General features: G+C 38.5%; 1 protein-coding gene across 6 annotated transcripts in view; it reads left to right on the plus strand.

The window, feature by feature from the left end:
• The window catches only part of LOC131053529 (endoribonuclease Dicer homolog 3a), a 182979-nt gene that overhangs the window by 63527 nt on the left and 93952 nt on the right, over nt 1-25500 (plus strand). For all 6 annotated transcript variants that reach the window (XR_009107715.2, XR_009107716.2, XR_009107717.2 and 3 more), the window contains 3 exons: nt 11065-11270; nt 11417-11626; nt 22201-22677. Coding sequence is in view for 3 of the 6 variants with exons in the window: in XM_057988141.2 (XP_057844124.2) it covers nt 11065-11270; nt 11417-11626; nt 22201-22677 (893 nt within the window). In the remaining 3 variants the exon portion in view is untranslated. The remainder of the gene's footprint in view (nt 1-11064; nt 11271-11416; nt 11627-22200; nt 22678-25500) is intronic.

A 25500-nucleotide genomic window follows, 5' to 3' on the forward strand; every position in this document is an offset into this window, starting at 1 on the left:
TATATAACTTATCTCATAAACATATTCATTGCATGCCAACATTGATAACAAGTAGAACACAAGATATATAGGTGGAAACCCTTATGGGAGAAAACCACGGTAAATCAATGCTTTTATATATTTCTTCTTTTACAATAATTGTAGGCATTAACCTACTAGAGGCACCAACCCCTAACACTATTTGTGAGCCCCAACCCACTGGAAGCACCAACTCCCAAATCTGATTTTGTGAGCACCTACCCACTGGAAGCACCAACTCCCACTTCTGAAATTTGTGAGCACCAACCCACTGGAAGCACCAACTCCCAAATCAGAATCTATGAGCACCAACCCACTTCACATAAATCCAAAATATCAAAACTTAGCATAATGAAAAGAAGACCAGCGTCGCTAGGACGTGGAGACGTCTGCACATCTCTCGAGGGACCCTTGGCCAAAAACTCCTCTCAGAGCTCCAATCCAAAATATCAAAACTTAGCATAATGAAAAGAAGACCTAAAATCTTCTTTAATCTTCTCCACTTAGGGTTTGGCGTGATTCCCAAGAAAGGTGCGATTTGGCCTTTAATGAAGTTTTAACTTTTATTATTTATTTTTTGACTATTGAAGTGTCAAAAATAAATCACTTTCCATTTAATATAAAAAACTGGCCCCATCTGATGAGAAATAGACCCTCGCTTAAGTTATAACTTAAAGTGACTTTTAAAACATTAAAACTTTAAAGTTCGCCATTTAATATTTAATTAAAATAATTAAATATTAATATCTCTCTAAGTATTCATCAGAATTGCCTGCCGTCTGAACTGGAGACTGCCAAACCATACTCTGCCCCTGCCCAACCCACTGGCTATAAATAGCAGGACTGCTAAAAATAGAAAGTATCTCAAACGGAGTCCTAGAGACCTCAAACGAAAACCAGTCCTGGAGTGCTCGCTCTGAAGATGACGAATCACTCTGGAGGACCCTCTAACCAACCTCATCAGCTTACGAGGGTCAGTGGTAGGCTAATCTACTCAGCTGACGGATGTCAACTAGAAGGGGACATCACAGTCCGCCCCTCCTGAAATTGCTTGTCCTCAAGAAATCTCAACTCCGGATGCTGTAAAATCTCCTAGCTCTCCCAAGTAGCATCCTCTACTGGCAAATCCGTCCATTTCACCAGGTACTCTGTGATAGTACGTCTCCTGAAATTCCTCTCCCTGAACTCAATGATAGCCTCAGGTACAAGTATTAACTTCCCCTCATCATCCAGGGGTGGTAAGACCGTGGAAGGAACAATACGGTGTCCCAACGCCTTTTTGAGATGTGACACATGAAACACATTGTGTACTCTGCTATCTGCCGGTAAATCCAACTCATAAGCCACCTCACCTATACGCCTCGTTACTCTAAAAGGGCCATAATATTGTGGCTTGAGCTTCTCTGCTCCACTCCTCCTGAGAGTAAACTGTCGATAAGGCTGGAACATCAAATACACCATGCCCCCTACCTCAAATAACCTCTTTGTCCTCTTCTGATCAGCATATTGTTTTTGCTGATTTTGTGCCTTGGCTATATTTTCCTTAAGAGTCTTCACAATGTCCCGACTCTCCTGTATCATGTCTCCCATACTAGGCACCCTACTGTCACTCAGCAATAAGTCAATGAAACTAGGAGGCTCATACCCGTTCAGTGTTGTAAATGGTGTCATCTGAATGGACATGTGGTGAGTGGTATTGTAACAGTACTCACAGAGGTAAATCCACTTCACCCACGCCTTTTGCTGCCCTGAAATATAGTTCCTGAGGTGTCCCTCCACCCATTTGTTAACTATCTCAGTCTGGCCATCAGTCTAAGGGTGGTAACTGGTGCTTGGTGTAAGCTCAGTTCCATAGAGTCTGAAAAGCTCCTGCCAAAAGTGGCTCAAAAACCGAGTGTCCCTATCACTGACAATAGTCCGAGGCAAGCCATGTAATCTGAATACCTCTCTGAAGAACAACTCTGCTACCTGAATAGCTGAATAAGTGGTGGTGATCGGATAGAAGTGAGCATACTTGCAAACGATCCACAACCACAAATATGCAATCACGTCCCTGTGCTCTTGGTAACCCTGTGATGAAATCCATAGACAACCATTCCCACTTCCTGTTAGGAATTGGAAGTGGCTGAAGTAAACCAGAAGGGTATGTATGCTCTGTTTATTCTGCTGACAAATAGGGCACTCTCTAACATACTGTAGAACATCCGCCTTGAGCCCTTTCCACGTGAAGCGCTCACGAACCTATCTGTAGGTTTTAAAAAAACCGGGATGTCCTGCTATCGGTTCATCATGACAAAACCGCAGTACCCTACTCTTCAACTCCGACCCTGGGATCAAGTACACTCTCCCCTTGTAAATGATCAATTCATTTACAACTGTATACCTGCTGTCCACTATTGACCCCTCCATCACACCTGCAGCCCAGCTATCTTTGGCATACTCGGCCACTATAATATGTTGCCAATCCTCTGCTATCTGGACCATTGAATTTAGGTGGGGACGATGTGACAAGGCATCTGCAACTACATTTTGTGTGCCTTTGATATAGGAAATATCAAAGTTGTAAGCCTGAAGTTTGCTGACCCACTTTTGTTACCTGTCATTTAAGTCACGCTGCCCAAGGAAATGTCTCAAACTATTGTGGTCAGTCTTAATACAAAACTTGCTGCCCACTAAGTACTGTCTAAACTTGGCTAGTGCATGCATTATGACCAACATTTCCTTATCATAAATGCTGTAAATTCTCTCAAGCCCACGGAGTTTCCTACTCTCATAAGCAATAGGGTGCTTATCTTGCATAAGCACCGCCCCAATGCCCTTACCAGAGGCATCACATTGTAACTCAAATGACTTTGAGAAGTCAGGTGCAGCAAGTACTGGACATGAAGTCATGAGCTCCTTGAACCTCTCAAAACATTCCTGGGCCTCAGGAGTCCATAAGAAGGTACCCTTTTTCATCAAGTCTGGCAAAGGTGCCGCATGGCGTGAATAACCGTTAACAAAACGGCAGTAGAAACCACATAGACCCAAGAAACCACGCAACTGAGTAAGGTTCACTGGAGTAGGCCAATCTACAATAGCACAGATCTTCTCGAGATCCATCCGCACTCCCTCTGCACTGATAATTTGGCCCAAGTACAATAACTCAGTCATTCCAAGGTCACATTTGGATTCCTTGGCATACAAGGACTCCCTACTCAGAATGCTCAAAACTGTATCTAAGTGACTGAGGTGATCCTCCCAAGTACAACTATAAACCAGTATATCATCAAAGAACACCAATACTGATTTCCTCAACTGATGTCTGAAGACTTTGTTCATTGTGGGCTGGAAAGTAGCAGGAGCATTGGTTAGCCCAAATGGCATAACCACAAACTCAAAATGTCCATAATGACAACAAAAAGCAGTCTTCTCAATATCCTGCTCACGGACACTAATCTGGTGATAGCCTAATCTCAAATCAATCATTGAAAAATAACAGGCCCCATGTAATTTATCTATGAGCTCATCAATACGCGGAATGGGATATCTATTTTTGATCGTCCGCTTATTAAGGACTCTGTAATCAATACACATCCACAATGTGCCATCCTTCTTCTTCACCAAAACAACTGAAGAAGCAAAGGGGGACTTACTAGGCCGAATATGTCCCATGGCCAGAAGCTCCTGTATGGTTTTCTCTATTTCATCTTTCAAGCGCTTCGGATGTCTATATGGAGTAATCATTACTGGCTTCACACCCTCCTCTAGCTCAATGATGTTCTCAAAACCCCTATCTGGTGGCCTCCCTGATGGTATGTCACTGAAAACCTTGTTATGTTTGGTTCTTAGTATCTGAATGTTAGGATGATATTCAACTTTCTGAGCATCCTGTTGTATGGCCATGATCATACACTTTGCTGCCCACTCACTCTGATCATGGCGTACAAGCCTCTCCATCCGCCTGAGTGTAATCATTCTGAAATTGCTGTCCTTAATTGCTTTCAGCACATGTGTCTTTTCATCAACGGTGAAAGACATCTCCATCTTCTGCAAGCCAAGTGTAAACTTCCCTAGTTCATGCAACCACTTCATACCAAGGACCAAATTTGTATCTCCCATCTGAACCACATAGAAATCAATCTTGAACTCATAATTGTTTACACGTAATGGGAGTTGTGTAATCATCCTATTACACTTTAAAGTGTAAACATCTGCCACCCTCACACGGATGCCTTTAAACTCCTTTGTTTGGATTCCTCTCTTCTCCACTAACCTAGCATCAATAAAGTTATGTGTGGCTCTGGTATCCAGCAGAGTAATAACTTTCTGACCAGCAAGTACTCCTCTCATTTTGAATGACCCTTCCTGCTGAATACTCGTGAGAAGTGCCTCCTTAGGGTGTTCATCACCTTCTGCATCCATCTTGTCAAGTCTTGGAGGAGCCTGTGTGTCATTTTCAGCCTCGCAAGCTGACCTTCATGATCAGATTCTGAATCTTCATAATATGCCCACATTACTCTGTTTGCCCTGCCCTTAGGCCTCAAAGGACAGTCATGGTTGGCATCATATGAACCTTTGCAATAAAAACAGAGTTTCTTCTGCCTTAAATCGTTAAGTGTCTCACGATCTAAGGGAGGGGCTGCTGGTTTTGGTTTGCAATCATTTCTAAAGTCTGATTTTTCTATCCCTTTCCTGAAATTCCTATTATCTTTGAAAGATGTTGATCGGGATCCTTTTGACCCAAATTTATTCTGAGTGGTTGTCACATCCATACTCCGTGCCTTTTTAATGGCAAGTAGAAGTGTTGGGGGATCAAATGCCTTTACCCAACCTCTCAAAGGCTCCATGAGTCCCTCTATAAACAAAACTACTAACCGCTGATTTGACATGTTATTTACCATGCATGACAGTTTCAAAAACTTTGAAACATATGCCTCCAAGTTCCCTGTTGTTTCAGTTGTGCTAACTCCCAGAAGTAAGACTCAGGATCTTTCTTATCAAACCTCTCTACTAACAAATCAGCAAACTCCTGGTAGGTGGTAATCTCATCATGTTGGAGAGTGATGAGTCCATTATGCCACCACTCATGTGCAGTACCGTCCAAGTGTAAGGTTGCAAACTTAATTGCATCCCTTTCAATCATGGGTCTCAGTGTGAAGTATGTATCCAGTTTATAGATCCAGGACCTAGCTGTAACTGCACCGCTGCCATCATAACAAGGTAGAGTGAGCTTGCTTGTGGCAAACTCAAGATCTCTATGTTGGAAACAAGGCCTCCTCTCTTGCTTGTTTCTCTCTACCTCCCGTTTTTGCCTCATGAATTGATCAAAATTCAGATTCTGCCTAACATCAGGTGAAAGAAGACTCCACTCATCATGTACCATCATAACATTATCAACAAAGACAGGCTCTGCCTCAGCTCTAGTAACATCCTCAGGTTCTTCTACCAAGAAATTAGGCCTTGAAGACTTGTCAACTATGCATGTAGCTGCCCTGTGAGGTCTAGGAGTATTGGCTACACTCCTGTTATCCTCTGGGTCCTGATTGGGTCGGTTTGGAGGATTCATACGCTCCATCACGGTGGTGAGTGCTTGTAAAGCCCAAGAAACCTACTGCTGCCCCGTAGCCATAGTCCTAAAAAATTCTCTTGTCTCCTCATCCTCAGCTCTGTGGCCTCTGGGTGGACTACCTGCATGCCTGTCACTCATAGTATCTGATTGCCTGTTAATGCCTTGTTCTCATTCAAGGAGGGCTCTTCTGTGTGTGTAATACCTTTGTGAACCCGTTTCCTGTGACTGCATGTAACTGCTAAACCCTTAGGATGGTAGGATTTAGCTCTGATACCACTGTAAGAATCTCAAAAGGCCCTCAACTCTAACAACTGAAGTTTAGTTGAACCTGTTGCATTTTAAGTTTATTCTTTGCAAATTTTTGAACAACAATTATAACTTTGACTATTACAAGCTCAAAAAGCAACTATGGGGTATTGCTAGAAATCAATTATAATTCGATAGTAAACTGATCAAACCCTTATTACATTTATTCAACCTTTATTTATCCTTAATATATAAACAAACAATACTAGAGAGGAAACTGATAAATACCAAGAAATTCTGGAAACCCTTATTTCCTTCTTGCTGGTCATACATAGTCCATTATGATAGCATGTTGTAATTTATTCCAGACTGGCCCAAACAGCTTGCATAATAGCTTAATGGAAGATTCCAGGCTAGGCGCACCTTCTGCTTATTTTTATATATTTTTGCAACCCTCTAGCATGCAGATCGCAGCCTCCTTCAGGTCATTGGCGCAAGTCCCAAGCAGTCGTACAACCACCAAATAATATCCCCTTTGTGTATCTTTGTTTTCCCTCTTGCTGCTGCAACAAAACACTGAAGATTGACGGTGCCTCTCTGATTAATTAGCACAAACTTGGTCCCTGAATGAAACCAACTGAATAAGCAAGATCAACTAATTTTTGACAGCCTCTGATGCTGTTGTACAAGAATCCCACGTTTTCTTGCACCGATACCTCCAATCACTGTAGAAGAATTCTCTGTTGAAACCCTTGGCCAAAAATTCCTCTCAAAGCTCCAATCCAAAATATCAAAACTTAGCATAATGAAAAGACCTAAAATCTTCTTTACTTAGGGTTTGGAGCGATTCCCAAGAAAGGTGCGATTTGGCCTTTAATGAAGTTTTAACTTTTATTATTTATTTTTTGACTCTTGAAGTGTCAAAAATAAATCACTTTCCATTTAATATAAAAAACTGGCCTCATCTGATGAGAAATAGACCCTCGCTTAAGTTATAACTTAAAGTGACTTTTAAAACATTAAAACTTTAAAGTTCGCCATTTAATATTTAATTAAAATAATTAAATATTAATAGCTCTCTAAGTATTCATCAGAATTGCCTGTCGTCTGAACTGGAGATTGCCAAACCATACTCTGCCCCTGCCCAACCCACTGGCTATAAATAGCAGGACTACTAAAAATAGAAAGTATTTCAAACGGAGTCCTGAAGACCTCAAACGAAAACCAGCCCTGGAGTGCTCTCTCTGAAGATGATGAATTACTCTGGAGCATCCTCTAACCAACCTCATCAGCCTACGAGGGTCAGTGATAGGCTAATCTACTCCTCAGTTGACGGATGTCAACTAGAAGGGGACATCACACACACTCACACAGATATACACACACACACACACACACACATATATATATATATATATCTGCTGCCATATACTAAGAAATCTGTCAAAGCTGATTACTGTGTCTTCTTAAATCTGCAGCAATTCTTCATACTCTTCCTTCTAATAAATTTCTCATATATAAAACTTTCTTTTAATCTGGTATAGGGACTGATTATCTTCACGGTATAGAGACTGATTATCTTCAGGGAACATATACACAGTTACTAATTTCCATTCTTATACTGATTATATTTACCTTACACACGTCTGCTGATATATGATATGCCTTTATATACTGCTTACATTCACATACACCTTTCACTTATTACCTCTTATACTTCTTCAGTATATTTCTTCACTAAGAGAGGTAACTCTTTATTAGTCCATAATGTCTCTATTATATGGCATCGCTGCATATGATCACTGCATACCCACATCTTTTATATGAAGTTCATCTTCAATTCTGATCATTAATCTGATCATGGAGATGCCTTCAATTCTGATCATTAACCTGATCATGGAGATGCCTTCAATTCTGATCATTAACCTGATCATGGAGATGTCTTCAATTCTGATCCTTCAATGGTTTCATGTGGATGTCTTCTTCATATAAATCACAGTGCCACTTTGTGAAGGGTCACCCAAGAAATCAAGGTAGAATAGAACTAATATTTAACTGGTGTGGATTTGGAGACCATGATGATGTTTGATGTTTGAAGCAAAAAGTGAGCATCAATAATGAAGTATTATCTATTACTCAAGCCCAAGCAAAGAAGGCCTACGTACCTAGACCTTTGCACCAAAAGAGAGATTTGTTGATGCACAAGTAGAAGTGGAGCATGCCATGACATCAAGATATTATTGCTTTAATGAACATGCAAGTCTTTCAATCTATAGGCTAGAGCAAGACAATTTTTGCACCATAGTTATTACAATCTACTACACTAGTGAAGATGTTAGATTTACTACAGAGCATTTCAAAACTTAGAGATGCAATTGCCACTATAGCAGGAGAAAGTGATAGGATAGAATAAAAAATGGACCACTTTGTGAAAGACCACCCAAGAAGTCAGGCAAATTTTTAAATGATGTGGACTTGGAGACCATGATGATGTTATGTTTAAGCGAAAAAGTGAGCATCAGTGGTTATTGTTTAATTCAAACCTTCCAAACTCACGGTTCACCTTATGAGGGTTTGTGTTGTAAGCTTTGACAGTTTACCCTCAAAGGTTATGAGGAATAGCTTGATCTTTTGTAGGTTGTAAAACAGAACCTCAGATCTCTATGGTATGATACTATTTCTCAATTTGTCTGAGCAGGTAGGCTGGAGTAAGGTCTTTTCTAAGAGAAGTGTTTTCTATACCGAGTTATAGGCCAGTTGTTGACACTAAACAATCTTAGAGAGGGTGTGGAGGACATTTCTTGAGACTTCAAATTACAAAGATATGTTGATGTGTGGATTGGACATATCAGATAGGGCCAGTGGAGAGGCAATGCAAGTTTTTTTTCAGAAGCATAACAAGCTTGAAATTTGCCTCGTGGAAGTGGAAAGAAATTCTGCAAAGCAAGACAAGGTGTCAAGGTTTTGTGGCAAATATTGAGAGTTCTGATTTGTTTGGTATTTAGTCCTGGAACTAAATCAAACAGAATAGTAGCTAGAAACTGTAGTGAGGTATGATCGTTACCTGCAGCAGAAAGCTGGTGGGACTTCTGCTTACCCTGATTGTGGACTTGGCAATGATGAGATTTGTCAAACCCAGACACGCTATCAATGCCTTTGGATCCAAGGTACCTAGGCTGCTCCACTCTCTCTCCTGACTGAGGTAGCTAGGCTGCTCAACTCTCTCTCCTGACTGAGGTAGCAGAATATTGTTGCAACTTATCCATGACTTGCCAAAACATTTTTTTATACTAATTTGGAAGTGCTAAGATTTGGGCAACTTACATTTTCTCAGAGGAATATATTTAAAATTTGGGTGTTGTGTGCTTCTTCTGGTTGAAGGAATGACAGCACAATATGGGAGGATAACTGATTGATTCCCTTTTATTTGTACCTCTTTCAACCTCATGTTAATCAGTATACATCACAAGTCATTAATAAGCCTGAAAAATGAAATTGATAGTTTTCAGAACACAATTAGAGTACATTATATTTTTACGTGATATTGAAATAAACATTAGTCCTAACATTTGGAACAAGAAAATAGCCTGCTTTATAATCTACCTTAGATAATAATTTCAGATATAATCATCTAACTGCTTTAGAAGCTATCAATAAATCTGCTATAAAGTGAGATCTTTCAAAACTTGTATATTGTGTTTTCTTTCCTTCACTAATTTCCACATTTACACAATTTTGATTCTAGCCTCATATCTAATATATATGATCTTCTCCTTCCCACCATTACTTCTTATGTATGTCAATGCCTGGATACCTACTTAGATATGCCCAACCTTGAATGGACGATGGGAGGGTTGCAAATCTTTTTTTTTTAAATACAAAATAGGTCTATATATTACTTAATAAAAATAAATACAGCCTATTTGCAAAAAATGGTAGATGGAATGGGATCATGTCCTAAAGCCGTGCAACAAGAGTCAAATATACAAGCGGTCCTAAAAAGGAAACAACAGCATGACAGAACATTGGCCTTTAGAAGGAAACAATTGATCACAAAGTTACAATGCCAAAACAGCATGAAATTAAAGATTTAAATGCAAAGTTATAAAATCTGGAGTAGGAGCATCATGATCATTAGGGTCACCACAACCTCCATCAGGCAAGTTTTCTCCATTGTCAATTGACTCCCATCGAATGAGAGCATTTAATCCACTCTCCTGCAACTAAGCATTAGGTATATCTATTGGTTGATTATCTCCTCATTGAGGAGAAATAGTGAGATTCAAGTAAGGAAATTTGAGAGCTACCTTACACGAGGAGGTGACCACCTATTAAGGACAACCTAATGTAGCTTTGGGAGTGCATTAGGAGGAACCATAGTGACCATGTTGTTGGTCCTAGCAAGGGGACTGGTTGTGTGGTGGCGAAGGATGTAGTGCAAATGCAGTTGCCCCAGTGATCCATTAAAGTTTGTAGATGCAATAACTCCAAAGTCTCCTTATTGGTCTAAACTTAGATATACATGAACACATTCAAATCATCAAAGACTTGGTATGAGAAGAAAAGTTCATAGACATATTTTTGAGCGAAATAGCTAAGTCTCTATCTTTCCAAATGATAAATAGAAAAAATTATGTTATTAGGGTGGTCTAGGCTCAAATGCTACAAGCTTAGTGCATTTTCATCATAAATAATTTTGAGCAAACTAGGTAAGTTTTTTTCTTTCCAAATAATAAATAGCAAAAGTTATGTCGGTAGGGTTGTTTAGGCTCAACTGCTACAAGCTTAGTGCATTTTCATCATGAATAATACGGTTATTGATTTTTTCTACCATTTCTCAAATGTAAAAGGTTTGCCAAATCTAGTTTAGAATTTCTCATCTGTTTTCTCACAATAGTCTATCTTGTTTAGTAAACCTCAGCTTATGAGCTATTAGTTGAACAGGGATTGTCATGAAACTTGTTGGATATGTCTGAATTGAAATAAAATACATATAGGAAGTTGTAGCTACCAAATTTTCATATACATGGTATAAAACTCACAATCCAAATTCATGATTGTTTCTTTCTTTTGTACCCTTAATAGTTTCATTATACTTCTTTTGCATAATAAAACATCTAAGATGGAAATGGATCAAAGGTTATATGCTGATGTAATCGAAAAATGAAAATATTTTATAATATCATTGCACTGTCAATTAGCATCCATATATTTTTAAATGAGTAAAATATCTTCTTGTGATGTGCCAGGTAAAGAACTTGATTTGAAATTGAAACCTAATTATATAGAGCTTCCGGCAGAATTATGCCTAAATCTAGGTGTGCCAAGCTCTGTTATTAGATCACTATACTTAATTCCTTCTGTAATGCATCGCATGAGTAATTTGATGTTGGCAAGTCAACTACGAGAAGAAATCCAGAAGTTCTCAAATTGCCCTTTTATTTCTGCAACACTTGTAAGTTTAAATTTTTTAATTGATGGCTCATAGCTTTTGTTTAGGCATGGACATTTCCTTTTATGCTTTTACCATAAGAGCTTAAGATAACCTGCCAAAAAAACTTGATTCTAATTTTACTTTTGTACCTGTGTGGGATATGATAGATTATGCAAGCATTAACAACTATGAGGTGCATGGAAAGCTTCTCATTTGAGCGTTTGGAGCTACTGGGAGATTCAGTTCTAAAATATGCTGTTAGCTGTCATCTTTTCTTGAAATATGATAAAAAGCATGAAGGACAATTAAGTGCACACAGATCTTTGGCAGTTTGCAATGCCACTCTTCATGATCTAGCTTTAAGACGCAATTTGCCGGTATTGATATTTATCATTCCTTGCCTATCACAGCTTTCATATAAATTTAAATTAACTGAACTAAGATAAATTGTGTTTCTTATGAACTCAAAATGGATTTAGAAGGCTTATCTCATTCTCTTCTACATTTTAATATCATGATTTAGAACTGTTTTTTTGGATGTATAAATGCAATTTCTTAGAATTTGAACAATGCTACCTTTCACTGTCAGACTTTTTCAAGCTGTAAGTGTTACCCATCCTTGAAGATTTCTGAGCAAATTACATCTAAGAAAGACATAAAAAGGTCTTTTATGAATTAAAAGTACCATGTGCAAGGATAGCATATTCAATCATTGCTATAAGAATTAGGATTTTCTCATGTTTGTATGTTATTGGTTACATCTAATCTCACCTGCATATAGCCTCAATCACACCTCTGCCAGAACATCTTCGCCACTATTTCACTGTCAGTTTAATAGTTGAACAAACAACAGCAGTGCTAATTACGACATTATGACATTATATAACCATCAGGTTGTGTAAAATTTTTGAATCATAAGTTCATCTTAGAGATCTTGTAAATAAGAAATGCAGATGATCTAAAATTAGTAGTCTCCATAGTTTCCAAGAATGGCAATCCCCAAGAGGACTGCACTGGTTGCTCTGATGGTGAAGTGGATTTTTTCTGATCACTTCCTTTCTACAATCCATACTCTCTGAAATGATGAATTATATTTTTGACTTCTGACTCTCTTAATCCCTTCCCTTCTTTGTACAATGGAACAAAAACCAATACTATTTCATCATGTAGCATGCAAAGATATCTTTTTGGTGCTTCAAATAGGATGAAAAATCGAGATCAGATGTGAAAGTCATGACAAAATGAAGGTAATAGTTTGTATGAAAATGTTGCAAAAACCTAGGTATTTCTCTTTGGACTTGGAGTGATGATTTATGCTCTAAAGTTCTAAACCCTAGGTACCTATTGTGCATTGCACACGCTCCCTGTCGCCAACAGGGTCCCCCCCTTTTTTTTTGGTCTTTTTGCCTTTGCCCTGTTGAGTTCTGCGTAGGGTGTCTCACGTCCTTTTGAGCAGGCCCGTAATCAGTCCAGGAGATGATGATGTCATGAGCAGAAGCCTGGGAATCCGCAAGGTGAGTTTAACGTTCCAGCGTTAAAATTCCAAGAGATCATTTAAACTTGTAAAATCACTTGAGTTAGGTAAGAAATGGCAAAAGCTTGCAAAATTCCCAAAATGATAAGGCGTCTAAAGGTCGCAAAGGAACCAAAATGCCGATTTTCGCAAAAGGGATATAGAAGGGAGAAAAAATTGTTAAAGTGTCAAAAGTTGACAAAACCTCCCAAGATCCCAAAATTCGCACTAAGGGGGAAAATTACAAGAGTTTTAAAAAGTTTGCAAAATGGGTGAAATCCCCGATTTTCGCCAGCCAAGAGAAAATTGCAAGGAATTTTCAAAAGTTGGCAAAATCTCCCAAAATCCCGAAATGCCATAAGGAGGAAAAATGTCAAAGTTCCTTTTACTTTTCAAAACCTCCCAAAATCCCAAAATTCGCCATAAAGGGCGTGAGCATTGAAATTTGAAGTTTTCAAAAGGCTAGTAAAGTGCTAAAATGTTGAAAGTTTGTGAAAACCACAAAAAATCCGAAGTTCGCTGCATAAAGCGTAAAAGTGCGAAATATTTTAAAGAGTTTTCAAATGGTCTATTTCGCCAAAGTTAAAAAAGGAGCCTCCAATCGCCGAAAATCACATTATAGAGGGTAATTGCAAGAGTTTTTAAAAAAAAAAGTTTTCAAACCATGTCAAAACTCTGAAGTTCGCTATATAAGGCAAAAGTCATAATGTTTTAAAAAAAAACTTGCAGAATGTTCTAAAATGCCGAAGTTTCAACAATAAAGAGGAAATCGCGATTTTTGACAAAGTTAAAAAAAGCAACCCAAACGCCAAAAATCGCACTATGGAGGTTAAAATGCCAAGGTTAAAAAGTTTGCAAACTAGTCTAAATCACCGAAGTTCGCGTGAGAAGAAAATCGCGATTTTAAAACATTGCAATCCCTCCAAAATCTCGAAGTTTGGCAAAATCGCTGAGTTTGAAGGTTTTCAAAGATCTTAAACCCATTTTCAACGCTATAGATAAAATGGAGGTTAAATAGTTTGTTGAAGAACAAAACGCCCAAGACGCCAAAGGTAAAATCACACAGAAGTTCGAAGTTTAAGGAGAGAGCTATAAACCCATCTTTGACACCATAGAAGAGAAAACGCAGAGGTTAAAGTTTGAAAAACATTGCAGTAACCCCGAAGTTTACCACTAAAATTGCAAAGTAAGAGCTTGCAGCAGAAGTGAAACACTAAAGTCCTGTCCAAGGTAAAGGTCGCTAAATCCAAGTCCTCAAAACTACATTCTTTTCCAAACTTAGGCGCGAAATAAGAAACATAGGGAGTTAACCGTTAAAATTTGAAATTGCAGAAACCCTCCCATTCCAAGTTTGCAAGTTGTGCATTTGTCTTTTCAAAAGCATAGGGCATAAGAGGGGCATTTTCAAATTTCAAAGGAAACCATTTCTGCAGGCCAGATTGTGCAGATAGACACCATTTATTTCGCCAGGTAAGTTTGCTTTGTCTCTCTTAGAATTGTTTAAAATATATGCAAAATTGGATAGATGTGTTTGTGCAAAATTGATTAAATGATTGTCATTAAACCGCATCTTTTCCCGTTTGAAAGGCATCAGGCAATGCAGTTAAAATCAGAGTCTGTTCCTAAGAGTTAACTAGAAATGCATTTTTGGACTTACAGAATATTTAACCTCATCCGTTTTTGAAAATTGATCTTAAAATGTCTAAGTGCAAATTCAGCAGTCGAAATCGCCTAAGTCCTTGAACCGCAGCCGAATAAGTAAATTTGTAATCAAAGAGCTTAGTAATGTTCATGTCTAAATCAATCAAGCTCTTTAGCTGAAGTATCGTGCTTTCTTCAAAATTCTGTTTTCAATTAATCCTTGTGTGCTAACGTATCCCTTTTATCTAAACCTTTTTGTTTCCTTTATCTCGTCTCGTAATCCGCATCCGGCTGTGCACGATAGATGCCTAAATCTACGGTAGAGTCCTCAAAGACACCTGGTGCAGTTGAAACGTCCCGAGCATCCAAATCAGACATCCCTTGCAGAGTCGAAAAGATGAAATATCAATATCAGAGAGGAGGACTGAAGGAATTAAAGGTTCAAAGCATATGGGAAAATATAGGTGATACTGACCTAGGCCACATTGATATTCAAGATTTCAGAGATAGAGTATTCTCCCCTAACGCCTATGGCAGGCCTAGGCGGATGATGGAAAGTGGCATCGCCCAGGCAGCAGGATTTCCCCCGTCAGTGCAAAATTATGAGTTGGTAGTAGAGGCTGCCCGCCATTACCAACCAAACACCAGATTGGTGCTCCTTGAGAAAATGGTCCTAGCTGACTTCACTCCTAAGGCCATTGGCGACACATTTGACATCCCCTTCCCGAACAACCCCATAGCAACAACTATAGATGAAGCGCAAGTGGCATATGATATGAACCCTGCCAACTGCAGGACTTTAGTCATTGGCGCTCCTTGAGAATATGGTCCTAGCTGACTTCACTCCTGAGGCCATTGGCGACACATTTGACATCCCCTTCCCGAACAACCCCATAGCAACAACTATAGATGAAGCGCAAGTGGCATATGATATGAACCCTGCCAAATGCAGGACATTAGTAAATGAGGAGTGGTATAAGGAGAGAAGACCTCCCAGCATCAGAATTGGGAAAAACACCCCCAGAAGCGACTTTCACAATGAGCATGGAGATATGGTCACATTGCTCAGCAGGGTTATGGGACTCCCCCAATCTAACTACTTTGAAGAGTGGATGTTTTACTTTACAGAGCAGGTCTTCGCTGGGAAATCCAAGTTCGACTAGGCCCAAATCATAAGTGACAACATCCATACCCAGTTGGTCGAACTTGAGGAGAAAAAGTACTTTACCATGACATCCTATCTAGTCTATATGTTCGCCCGAAACCAGCCACTACTAGGTTTAATCATGAAGGGTGAAATTGGGAACGGGCCCAATCCGGTGGAGGTGTATGATTGCTATCCACAATTACATTATCAGGACATAGCTCAAAGGGAAAAGAACAGCCCCGCTTATGCAATTGGTCAGTATGAGCGTGTCAACGACACCTTCACAATGCGCCTGGTCAGGCTGATGCAAGGGGACTACACATAAGGCTCTCAAAGCAAGCTACCATTTTGGTACAGAGGTATGGCGCCCGGTTCATTCAGTTCCCAAGTTTCTCCTACATCTGAATAGCTGGCTTTGAAGGCGCTCCTTTCCGACTTCCACGATATCCAACCGAGAAAATAGTTCTTCTACAAGTTGCAAGGCAGGCACGTCCTGTGAACAGTTTACTCAAAGACAAGAAGCAGTCCGGATTCACCTTCCCTATGATTATAGGTAACCTCGATGTCCATTTGAAGAATCCAGCCCATGCAGAGGAATTCCTTGCTGAGTTAGCCTCCTTTGGCTTACGGGAACATTTCCCAAGGAAATGTTTCGATCATGACAATCTGGCGAAGAGAGCCTACGACAGGTGCTACAGAGCAAAGGAGTCAGTTGAAGATTATTGGAAGAATTGCTCTGATGACTATGAAGTCCAACGACGCGAATATTCAAGGCTAAGTGTGCAGCAAATGTGACTCTATGAATACCGTCGAGTCCCGGATCAATTAACGGATTCTGGAAATTGCTTACAAGTCCGAGAATTTGAGGCAGTGAGGCATCTCTTGCCAGGCATCGATTGGTCACAGGATCCAATCACTGATTTTGAGGCAGTCATGGCAGCCCCAGGGAGGTACACTGATCAGTGGTTACACCAACAGATTGAACGGCTGATTCATGAGGGAGTCCAGTTCACCTACCACATGATGGGTAGCCTTGATTCTCAGTCCTCTAAAGATGAGGGAACCTCTAGTGTACCTAAGGAAGAGGTTGAAAAGCCCGAAAAAAGGAAGAAAGCTAAAGCCAGCAGAGGGACTCGGACATCTAAAAGGACAAGAAGGGAGAAGATCCCTATTAGAAGACCAGAGGTCACTTCATCATCAAAAGACCCTAGTTCATCTGATGATGTAATTGAACTTGACTATATACCTGCTCCGCCTTCCCAAAGCGATGTTGATGCATTCGGAGCTGATGATCCTCCTGCACAAGACAGGCTAAATACAGAGGTGAGGGTCATTGAGTCTGTCGAACCTGAGAATCTAGTTGAGGAAGGAGAAATTCCATCCACATAGGGGCTTGAGGTGCATGAACCTACCCAAGGGATCCGCCATGAATTGCAGTTGCACAGTACCACCAAGGATGATTCCACTGTTGAAGGAGAGCAAAGGATAGATGAGACCCGCGAGCCTGATAGAATTGAAGAACAACCATCACATGAAGATACCAGACAATTGTTCAACGAAGTAGGAGAGAATTCAGTTGCAAGCAAAGGACTTGACACTTCCTCGACTCCTCCTGTAACAGAGCAGCTACAAATATGCAATGAGCCAGCTGAAAACATTAAAGAAAAGAGTGGGAATTTAACCATAGCATCAGGGCAGCCATACCTCAAGATTGGTTAGTTGCTCGAGCTCAGCGAAAGGCAGCCACCAAGCCACCCATCGACTTGGAGGACATTTTCTCTCGCATAGGCGAAGCCAAGTCCAAGGGGAAGAAGAAGCCTAAGGCCTATTCCTAAATAACCAAAGATGACCAAAGAAACCGTACCCTCCATATCGCCACCCCACCTGTCGATAAGCCAGCAGATCAAGTTACACTGGCTGATTATAGCATCACAACCATCCCAATCGGACGAGCCACCAAGGAACAAGAAAGGGAGGAGTTCAAGGACTTCGTGCAAAACATGCTCAGGCAACTCGAAGAAGAGATAACTGCTGAGAAAGACATGTATCGAGTTCGTGCTGAGCAGGCCGCGGGGTACATTGATCACCTACTGAGACCATTACATAATGCCCCCGAATCCCATGTTCCCCCAACAACATTGGCGCAAAGGACCACCACAGAGTTTGAAGGAGTACGAGATACCGCCATGGCTGTCAGGGAATGGATTCAAAGCATTAAGGAAAGAGGAGAGCAAATCTTCAAGGATTTGTGCGAAATGGCCCTCCATAGGGAATCCACTATTATCAAAATGTGTAAGTTAAGGAAGGAGTGCTATAACACTCATGAGGCGATTGCCAGGGCATTGCCCCTCATTAGGGCTCTATTTTGGACTTGCTCTCAAATCCCCACTATTGGTACTATCCTAAATCCTTATGATGTCAATACCTTCAAGGAATGGTATTGGACCCTCAACATGAAGAACGACATGAAGGATAATATCAATAAAATGTAGGATAAGTGCATTGACACTTTATCAAATGTGAAGGATCTTGGTGAAAGGATCCTCAAATCAATGGTTCCCGGTTGGAAAAATAGTATGGAAGATAATGAGGTACAACCACAGTGGGAGGACAGGCTTAAGCCCAGGGTCACTTACTCCATGGAGGATCTAGATTTTGCTGGTGGGCTGCAAGGAGACATATCATGCTTTGAAAATCACAAGTCATACTGGAGGGAGGAACTGGAGAATTTAGATAGCCTCCTACAGGGTATTCATTACAAAATGTTTAATCCTCCTATGCCACTGACAAACGAACTATTCAATTTATGTCTAAACGTTCGGGTAGAGCGTGCAACCGATAGGGATATCTGGGGAGAGTACCTGCGCGGCGAGGCTGAGTTTATCACAAAGGAGTCTGCAGCAGGAAAAGAAAAAGTGCTTTCTTAAAATGCATTTTTTTTTTAAATTTGAAAAAGCACTTTTTGGCCAAAAGTTCATGTTTGACTGCCAAGTCAACTGTAAACTTTAAACTCTGTGCATATGCACTTTTTGAATTGTTATGGATAGTTTTTAATTACCTTTTTTTGAGGTAGTTATTGCTCCCCTTTGGGTGGTTGCTGATATTTACCTTCTATTTATGGGTATGGGTACCTTTTTGTACAGATGAATTTGGGCCACTTGTTTAGTTTAGATCTTGGGCATTTATCTATTTCTGGAAATCTATTTAAAGGGACTGGTTTTCCCTTATTTTTGTAAGAAGTTCAAGGATTGTTGCTAAAGCTTTGGCGAAATTTACACAGGATTAATGGAAAATTAAGATTGTTTTCATTTCTTTGTGAGTGCATGGTCCCCTTCTTCATCATTTAAATTATTCTGTTATGTCTTTTATTTTTCAATAGCATTTTTAGGATAAACATCTGATAGAATCCTTGTTGTTCATATCATTAAGGACTGGCTGATTGTCATTCCCTTTGCATGGTTAATCTGAACCCTCTCATATGCTCAGTTCGGTTATTAAACAGTTAGTGAATGAATGTTAAAATTCTGAATTTATGTTTAATAGCATGAAAATCTAGTTTTCCTTGAAGATCGCGCTAGGTTCTTACAAACATTGTGCTTAAATAGTTGATAATGTTAAAATCTGGTTATTTGGAGGTGTCTGTCTGTTTTTCTTGAACATGTTATCTTAGTTAAGTAATCAGATTTTTTGTATCTCTTTTCCCTATCCCTCTTTTTCCTCTTTTTTTTTACCAAGAAGAAACCACAGTCCAGCTGAGTTAGTATCAATCCAGCTGAAATCAACCAATAACAAGACTGTTAGAATTTTAGGGAACTCACCCGAAAGATGTTCACCTAACCGTAAGTCCCCTTTGTGTTCTAGCAAAACACATCAAACCACTAAGTTATCCTGCAGTCAAGACCTGACAAAAGAAACATTGAGGTAATCCCCTTTGATCAAATAAAAAACAGCATTAGGGATTTCCTTATCTCAAGAGAGGATAGGATGCTTAGTATTCTATTCTACATTGGCCAGATGGAAACATAGTGATGCGATTTCAGACACATCAACAGTACCCTAGTTTGGAGGTGATTGCAACCTTTAGAAACCCTATCCATATGATAGAATTTGCCCAAAAGTCTTTCTTTCAAAGCTTCCCATACCATGAAGAAACAAGAATATCAATCTAAAGATAAGTGCACTGAAAAGGAAATAAAGAATTTTAAAATATGCCGAATACAAATACCTTAGCACATTATCCAGCTTTTCTTTTGTACCAAGTTTGAAAACAACAGTAAAATTCACCATTAATCTCCTTTCAATGAAGTTCTCTGATTAAAAAGGTCACACAATCAAATCGAGAAACAGCAGAGTATTTGCATGGATTGTGGAAATTTGATAGCATTAATAGTTCTCTGATTGTTGGATTATTACAAATAAAAGCTTCTGAAATCTCCAGCTATGAATGATAGAAATGGTCAACAAATCCAGCTCTTTGTAAAAATCTTCCTCCTTTTTGGTGCACACTGCATGGCAATTTTGAGGAACAAAGGGATTTATTATGTTTTATATTTTACTTTGAAAAAATAAAAATTTAGGCCTCCACCAAATGCATCATTTGGCATTTATGCCAAGTGGGCCTTTTGGTGTGCTTGGTGCACCCTAGGCCTTGCCTAGGGCCAAAAGAAACTACTTATATTCTTTTCAATTATTAAAATTTTCACATTTTTAAAATCCTTTTAAAATTTTAAATGTTCTTTCATTTGACCTTTTTTAATCTTCAGGTTTTAATTTTTTAAATGATGATTTTTATCAGTTCCACTTATAAAACATTACTTAAGTCATCTTGTCAGGTTTGGATGACTACTTTTAACACTTTTGCTACTTTCACTTTAAAAAGTCACTGAAGCGATTTTGATGTGTCTGGAGGACCATTTTGGCATTTTTGACACTTCATCAAAACTGGCACTTTATGTGGTTTTTCAATAATATTACCTTTTTTATTTTTCTTCTTTACTTTGTTCTTCCACTTGACTTGATCCACTAGTTAGGCATTTTTTAGCATTTTGAATCCAGCTGTTTTTTTCCAAAACCCACAACCAAAACACCCATTTCATTCATAAATTTTAATCAAAATCAGGCAAACTTGATTTTTGAGAATTTTGACTCTCCTACGGGAGATTTTGGCGCTGTATTATTGTCTTTCTTTTCAGGCCAAAAAATCCTTTGCATTCCTTCATTCTTGATTTGTACCTATGTTTGAATGATAATGAAAGAATTTCACAGCATTTATTGGACTTTAAGCACATCTGGATCACAAGAACAACATTGATGGGATTTTAAATGACCAAAGTGGTATAACACAGTACTAGTGACAAGGGTAAATAGTTTCATTTTGGTATGGGTACAACATTCTTCTAATGTGATAAGAACCATAAAGGGAAATTGAGTGCAAATAAATCTTTGGCTGTTTGCGATCCTACCCTTCATGCTCAAAATATGTCAAGATTCGCAAGTATTGACATGCATCATTCCTTGCCTATCACAATTTACATTTAAATCAAAATGAAATGAATCAGTTTATATCATGTTTATTAAGAACTTAAAATCGATTTTAGAGGTTTATCTTTTCCTCTTCTAGTTTTTATATCATGAATAACAACAATTTTTTTCTGGATGCATGCTTGCAGTTGTTCAGAATTTAAGGTATGCTCCTTTTTTTCTGGCTATCACAGATTTATTCAAGCTGTAAGTGATAGCCTTCCTCAAAGATTTCAACGCAGCATACATCTAACAAATGGTGCAGGAAGATATTTTGAGTTAAAAGTATTATATGCAAGGATAGAACAGTAAATACAATCTTTGCTATGAGAAATTAGGATTTATTTGCATTCACATATTCTTCAATGGGCCACTATTGGTTTACATACAATATCGCTTGCAAAGTAGCTTCATTCAAAAGCTGCTGTTCCTGCCATCAGAACATCCTCAACAGAGTTTTCCCATCCTGCATATTAGTTGAACAATCGATAGCATTGCTATCTAATGTATTATATCAACATTAAATTTCACTTGGGTACGACCATTCATCTGAGAGATCTAGTAAATAAGAAATGCCGATAAGATAAATATCCAATTCTATTTAAAATTTCCTGGATTTCATGTGAGCCATTCCCATATAAAATTATCTTGGATGACAGGATGAAGGATTATCTATTTAACACCATATTCTTTAAAAATATTATATTTGTTACCAAAATTGTGGTTGTAAGGATTCACTTTCATTTGCATCAGTTATCTACTGTGGCAGTTTCCTCTATGGATAATTTTGCTTTCGTCCATTTTGTTATAAATTCACTACTTAGATTATGCCCTTTATATAAGCAACAAATGATTTATGCCTGCTGTTATGTCTGGAATCTATATATCGGACTGGCTTTGTTGTATTTACTTAAACCATTATTCTTACTATTTATTGTTGGCCTGTTTTAATTGTACTTTGGTCTATTACAATTGACAATGTTTGTTATAATTCAAATCACCATTGCAGATCGGTTTCATTTGTTTATTATTGCTGAAGCTATTAGCAAGTAATACTAAGTATGCTTTGGAAGCCCTTTCCTTCTTTCAGGTCGCATAATGTTAGTCGTTTATTTTCACTGTATGTACAGGGATATATTAGAGATGAACCATTCAGTCCTAGCCGGTGGGTGGCTCCTGGTACACACTGCAAAAGGATTGTTTCCTGTTTCTGTGATGGAAAAATGATTGAAGAATCTGTAAAGGGTATTGTTGACATGGAGGACAAAGTTGTCAAAGTGGGAAAAACTTGTGACAAAGGCCATAGGTGGATGTGCTCAAAGACAATTGCAGACTCTGTTGAGGCACTGATTGGATCATATTTAGTTGGAGGTGGTCTTTCTGCTGCTCTTGAGTTCATGAGCTGGTTGAACATACCTGTAGCATATGAATCTGGGTTAGTCACTATGGCATTTGAGCATTCATCTGTCCATCCCAGTATTCTAAGTAGCATAAATATACACATGCTTGAATCCCAATTGGGATATGTTTTCCATAACAAAGCTTTATTAGTAGAGGCTATAACCCATGCTTCACAAGAAGATTCTGAAGGAGGATGCTGTTACCAGGTAATTCAAGTTATGCAAAATACGGTATTTAAGAATTCTGTAATTATTTGAACATAATGCTGGTTTTTAGAGCAAAGCATCAATCATCTCAATGAGATTTCCATGGGTGACTTTGGCTATCAATGTAGCTCTTTCTTTATACAAGCTTTAAAATATCCTTTTGACTATGTGGAAAAGCTACCTAGAGTGGAATATACATCAAAAACATTTCATTCTCCTATTAAATATTGTAAACCATTATGCCATTTCATTCTCAATAAGCATGTGATTAAAGATTTATTCATTCAAGTAGGATAAAATTATCCTTTCAATTATGATACTATTGATAATAATGTTTGAAATATTTTATACTAAAGTAAACGTCAGAGTTGTTATAACATACTGCTTCAATGGGGATCCGTTCCATTTCCTTGTGGTTTTTATTGCCCAGGGTTTAAACATGTTTAAATCATTAACTTACATATGGAAGGAAACCTTCCTCTCTTCTATCCCTACTCTAGATGGGCATGACAATTTCCTTTGGTAAAATGAATTAAACAGTAACTACCTTGGCAGATTGGTTGAAGGTGATGGAAGGCGTATGGAGTAATGCCATATTATGCATCATCACACCATTATGTGCTCCCATTGACAAAACACCCAACATCTACAATACTTGCACAAAATCTCGTGTGAATTAAAAATAATACCCTAGGTTGAGTGGAAATCATCACCAAACCATGTCTTGCAGGTGGCCGTTTTTGATGTTGATTGCCATGAGGCATCAATTGTTTTAGGATTCAAACCAACTTTGTATCCATCAGCCAGCCACAAATAATATAGCATAGAAATTAGTACAAATAAATTTCACGAATACAATTTACTCCTTTTTAATATTTTACCACTAGTATGAACCGATTCATTTAGTTTAACTACAATCTATTAGGGAATAATCAATAATGGTTAGCTCTCTAACCAACCAAATGGAAATTTGGTTGGTTCCATATCTAGAAATCACACACTACTATGGACTGTAACTATTGACTTACAGATATGTTATGGAACACAATATCTATCCAAATAACATGGATTTATTTTTAGGAAAGGTGACAATTTATACATTAATATGGATCACCCAATAATTGTGGGCCATAGTATCATCATCTAACCTCAATGTTGCAATGTGCAATACTTAACATTTTACTTTTGTTGGTTGACAGATTTGTCTCTCTAAGATAACTCAAGGATGACTCAATTCCCCAAAATGAGAGACAAACAAGAACTAACAGTTGGAGAAATCACTATTGAACTAGAAATTTTCCTCTAAATTTTAGAGGTACAGCTCCTTGTAATGTAATTTAATTCTTTTTCTGAGATGTGCTTTTTACCAGAAAGCTCTAAGGATGAAAAAGGGGATTTGATAGAAACATAATCAAATAGAATACAAAGATTCTACCCTAAAATATTAAGATTTGTAAAGATAAGACATCACTGCTTCATTCATTCAAAGCTAAATTTTCATAGAAATGAATACATGCAAATTTCTATTTCCATCCAATAGATAAAATAAAGATAACCCAAGTGCACAGTATTTCAACATAAGAAGAATAACACAACTAGTCAACCATAACTCGAATTTCATGATCCATGAAATTGCATTCAGATTTCTCTTTTACAAATATCTATCAAAAGAAAGGCTTGAAGGTGAACAAAAGAAAAACTATATTTGTCTCCAGTTTCTGTCTGACATAAATAGACCACAATTCATAACCGCTTTTTAATAAATAATGGTCTTTGAAAGCTACCGCTTCAAGAAAAGAATCAAACAATTACTCAATAAAAACAGAAAAGGCCTACAAGAGCTTGACTTTATCACCTTAAACTAGCCATGAGTCTAGAGAGCAAAAATTATCAATTAACGGGAGGCATTGGGTTCCTTTCCGCCAAGATTGCTAATTGTAGTTGGGCATCATGCATTTCAGCCTTTTCTTTTTCTTCCTCCAACAAAAAGATAACCCTCAAATATTCTGCATAGTTCTTGTTATATTTCCAAGCCAGAGTAGCCAATCCAAAAAGGATATCCTCCTATGGGTCTTCAATCAATATTGGGTCGGGTTGGAGTACGGGAGCAACACCACCTCCTAGAGAACCATCTTGTACCGCATCGACTTGGATATGCACTAGGTTAATTCGCCTTAGGTGCAGGATTTTTGGGTGCAACAAATTCTCTTTGCAAAAGCTCGGTGTGAACTTCTTCTTGCCTCTCCTCTCTTTCTAAAAAGCAAGTTATCCTTTTGTATTCAGCATAATTGGCATTTTCCCTCCATGTAACTCAGTTCAATTGAGCAACGATGTCTTCCTACTCTCGTTGAATCCAATTCAAATTAGGTTGGGCTATGGGAAGTTGATCTTCATGGGGAAGCACCATACTATTTTAAGGCGGGTAATAATCCATATCGAATGTTGGCTCAAGAGATCTTGAAACGGAAGTAATTGAAATTTTAGAATTCCTACTTCCCCAACAAACATGCCAATCTGCCAACTTACCGTTTTCTTGGCTAATCCCTAAAGAAAGGATGAATTCTGAAATTGCCTCCTTTCACTTATGTACAGGGCCATCATCTCATTAAATTTCAGCAACGAGAAATAATATCATTGTTTTTCAAAAATCGCGTCAACAACTTTACATGCTTTAGCCACCTAATCCGTCATTAAGGAGATGTACTTCCCATTATCTTTAAGCAAATTACATCTCAAAAAACAGAAAACTCCATGTGGTCAGGTGGCTACAAGGGTTCTTAATCTTTTGCACGAAGATCAAAGAATTACCAACCAAGGCGATGT

Source organism: Cryptomeria japonica, chromosome 6 (genome assembly GCF_030272615.1).
Source record: "Cryptomeria japonica chromosome 6, Sugi_1.0, whole genome shotgun sequence".
In the NCBI taxonomy this organism is placed as follows: Eukaryota; Viridiplantae; Streptophyta; class Pinopsida; order Cupressales; family Cupressaceae; genus Cryptomeria; species Cryptomeria japonica.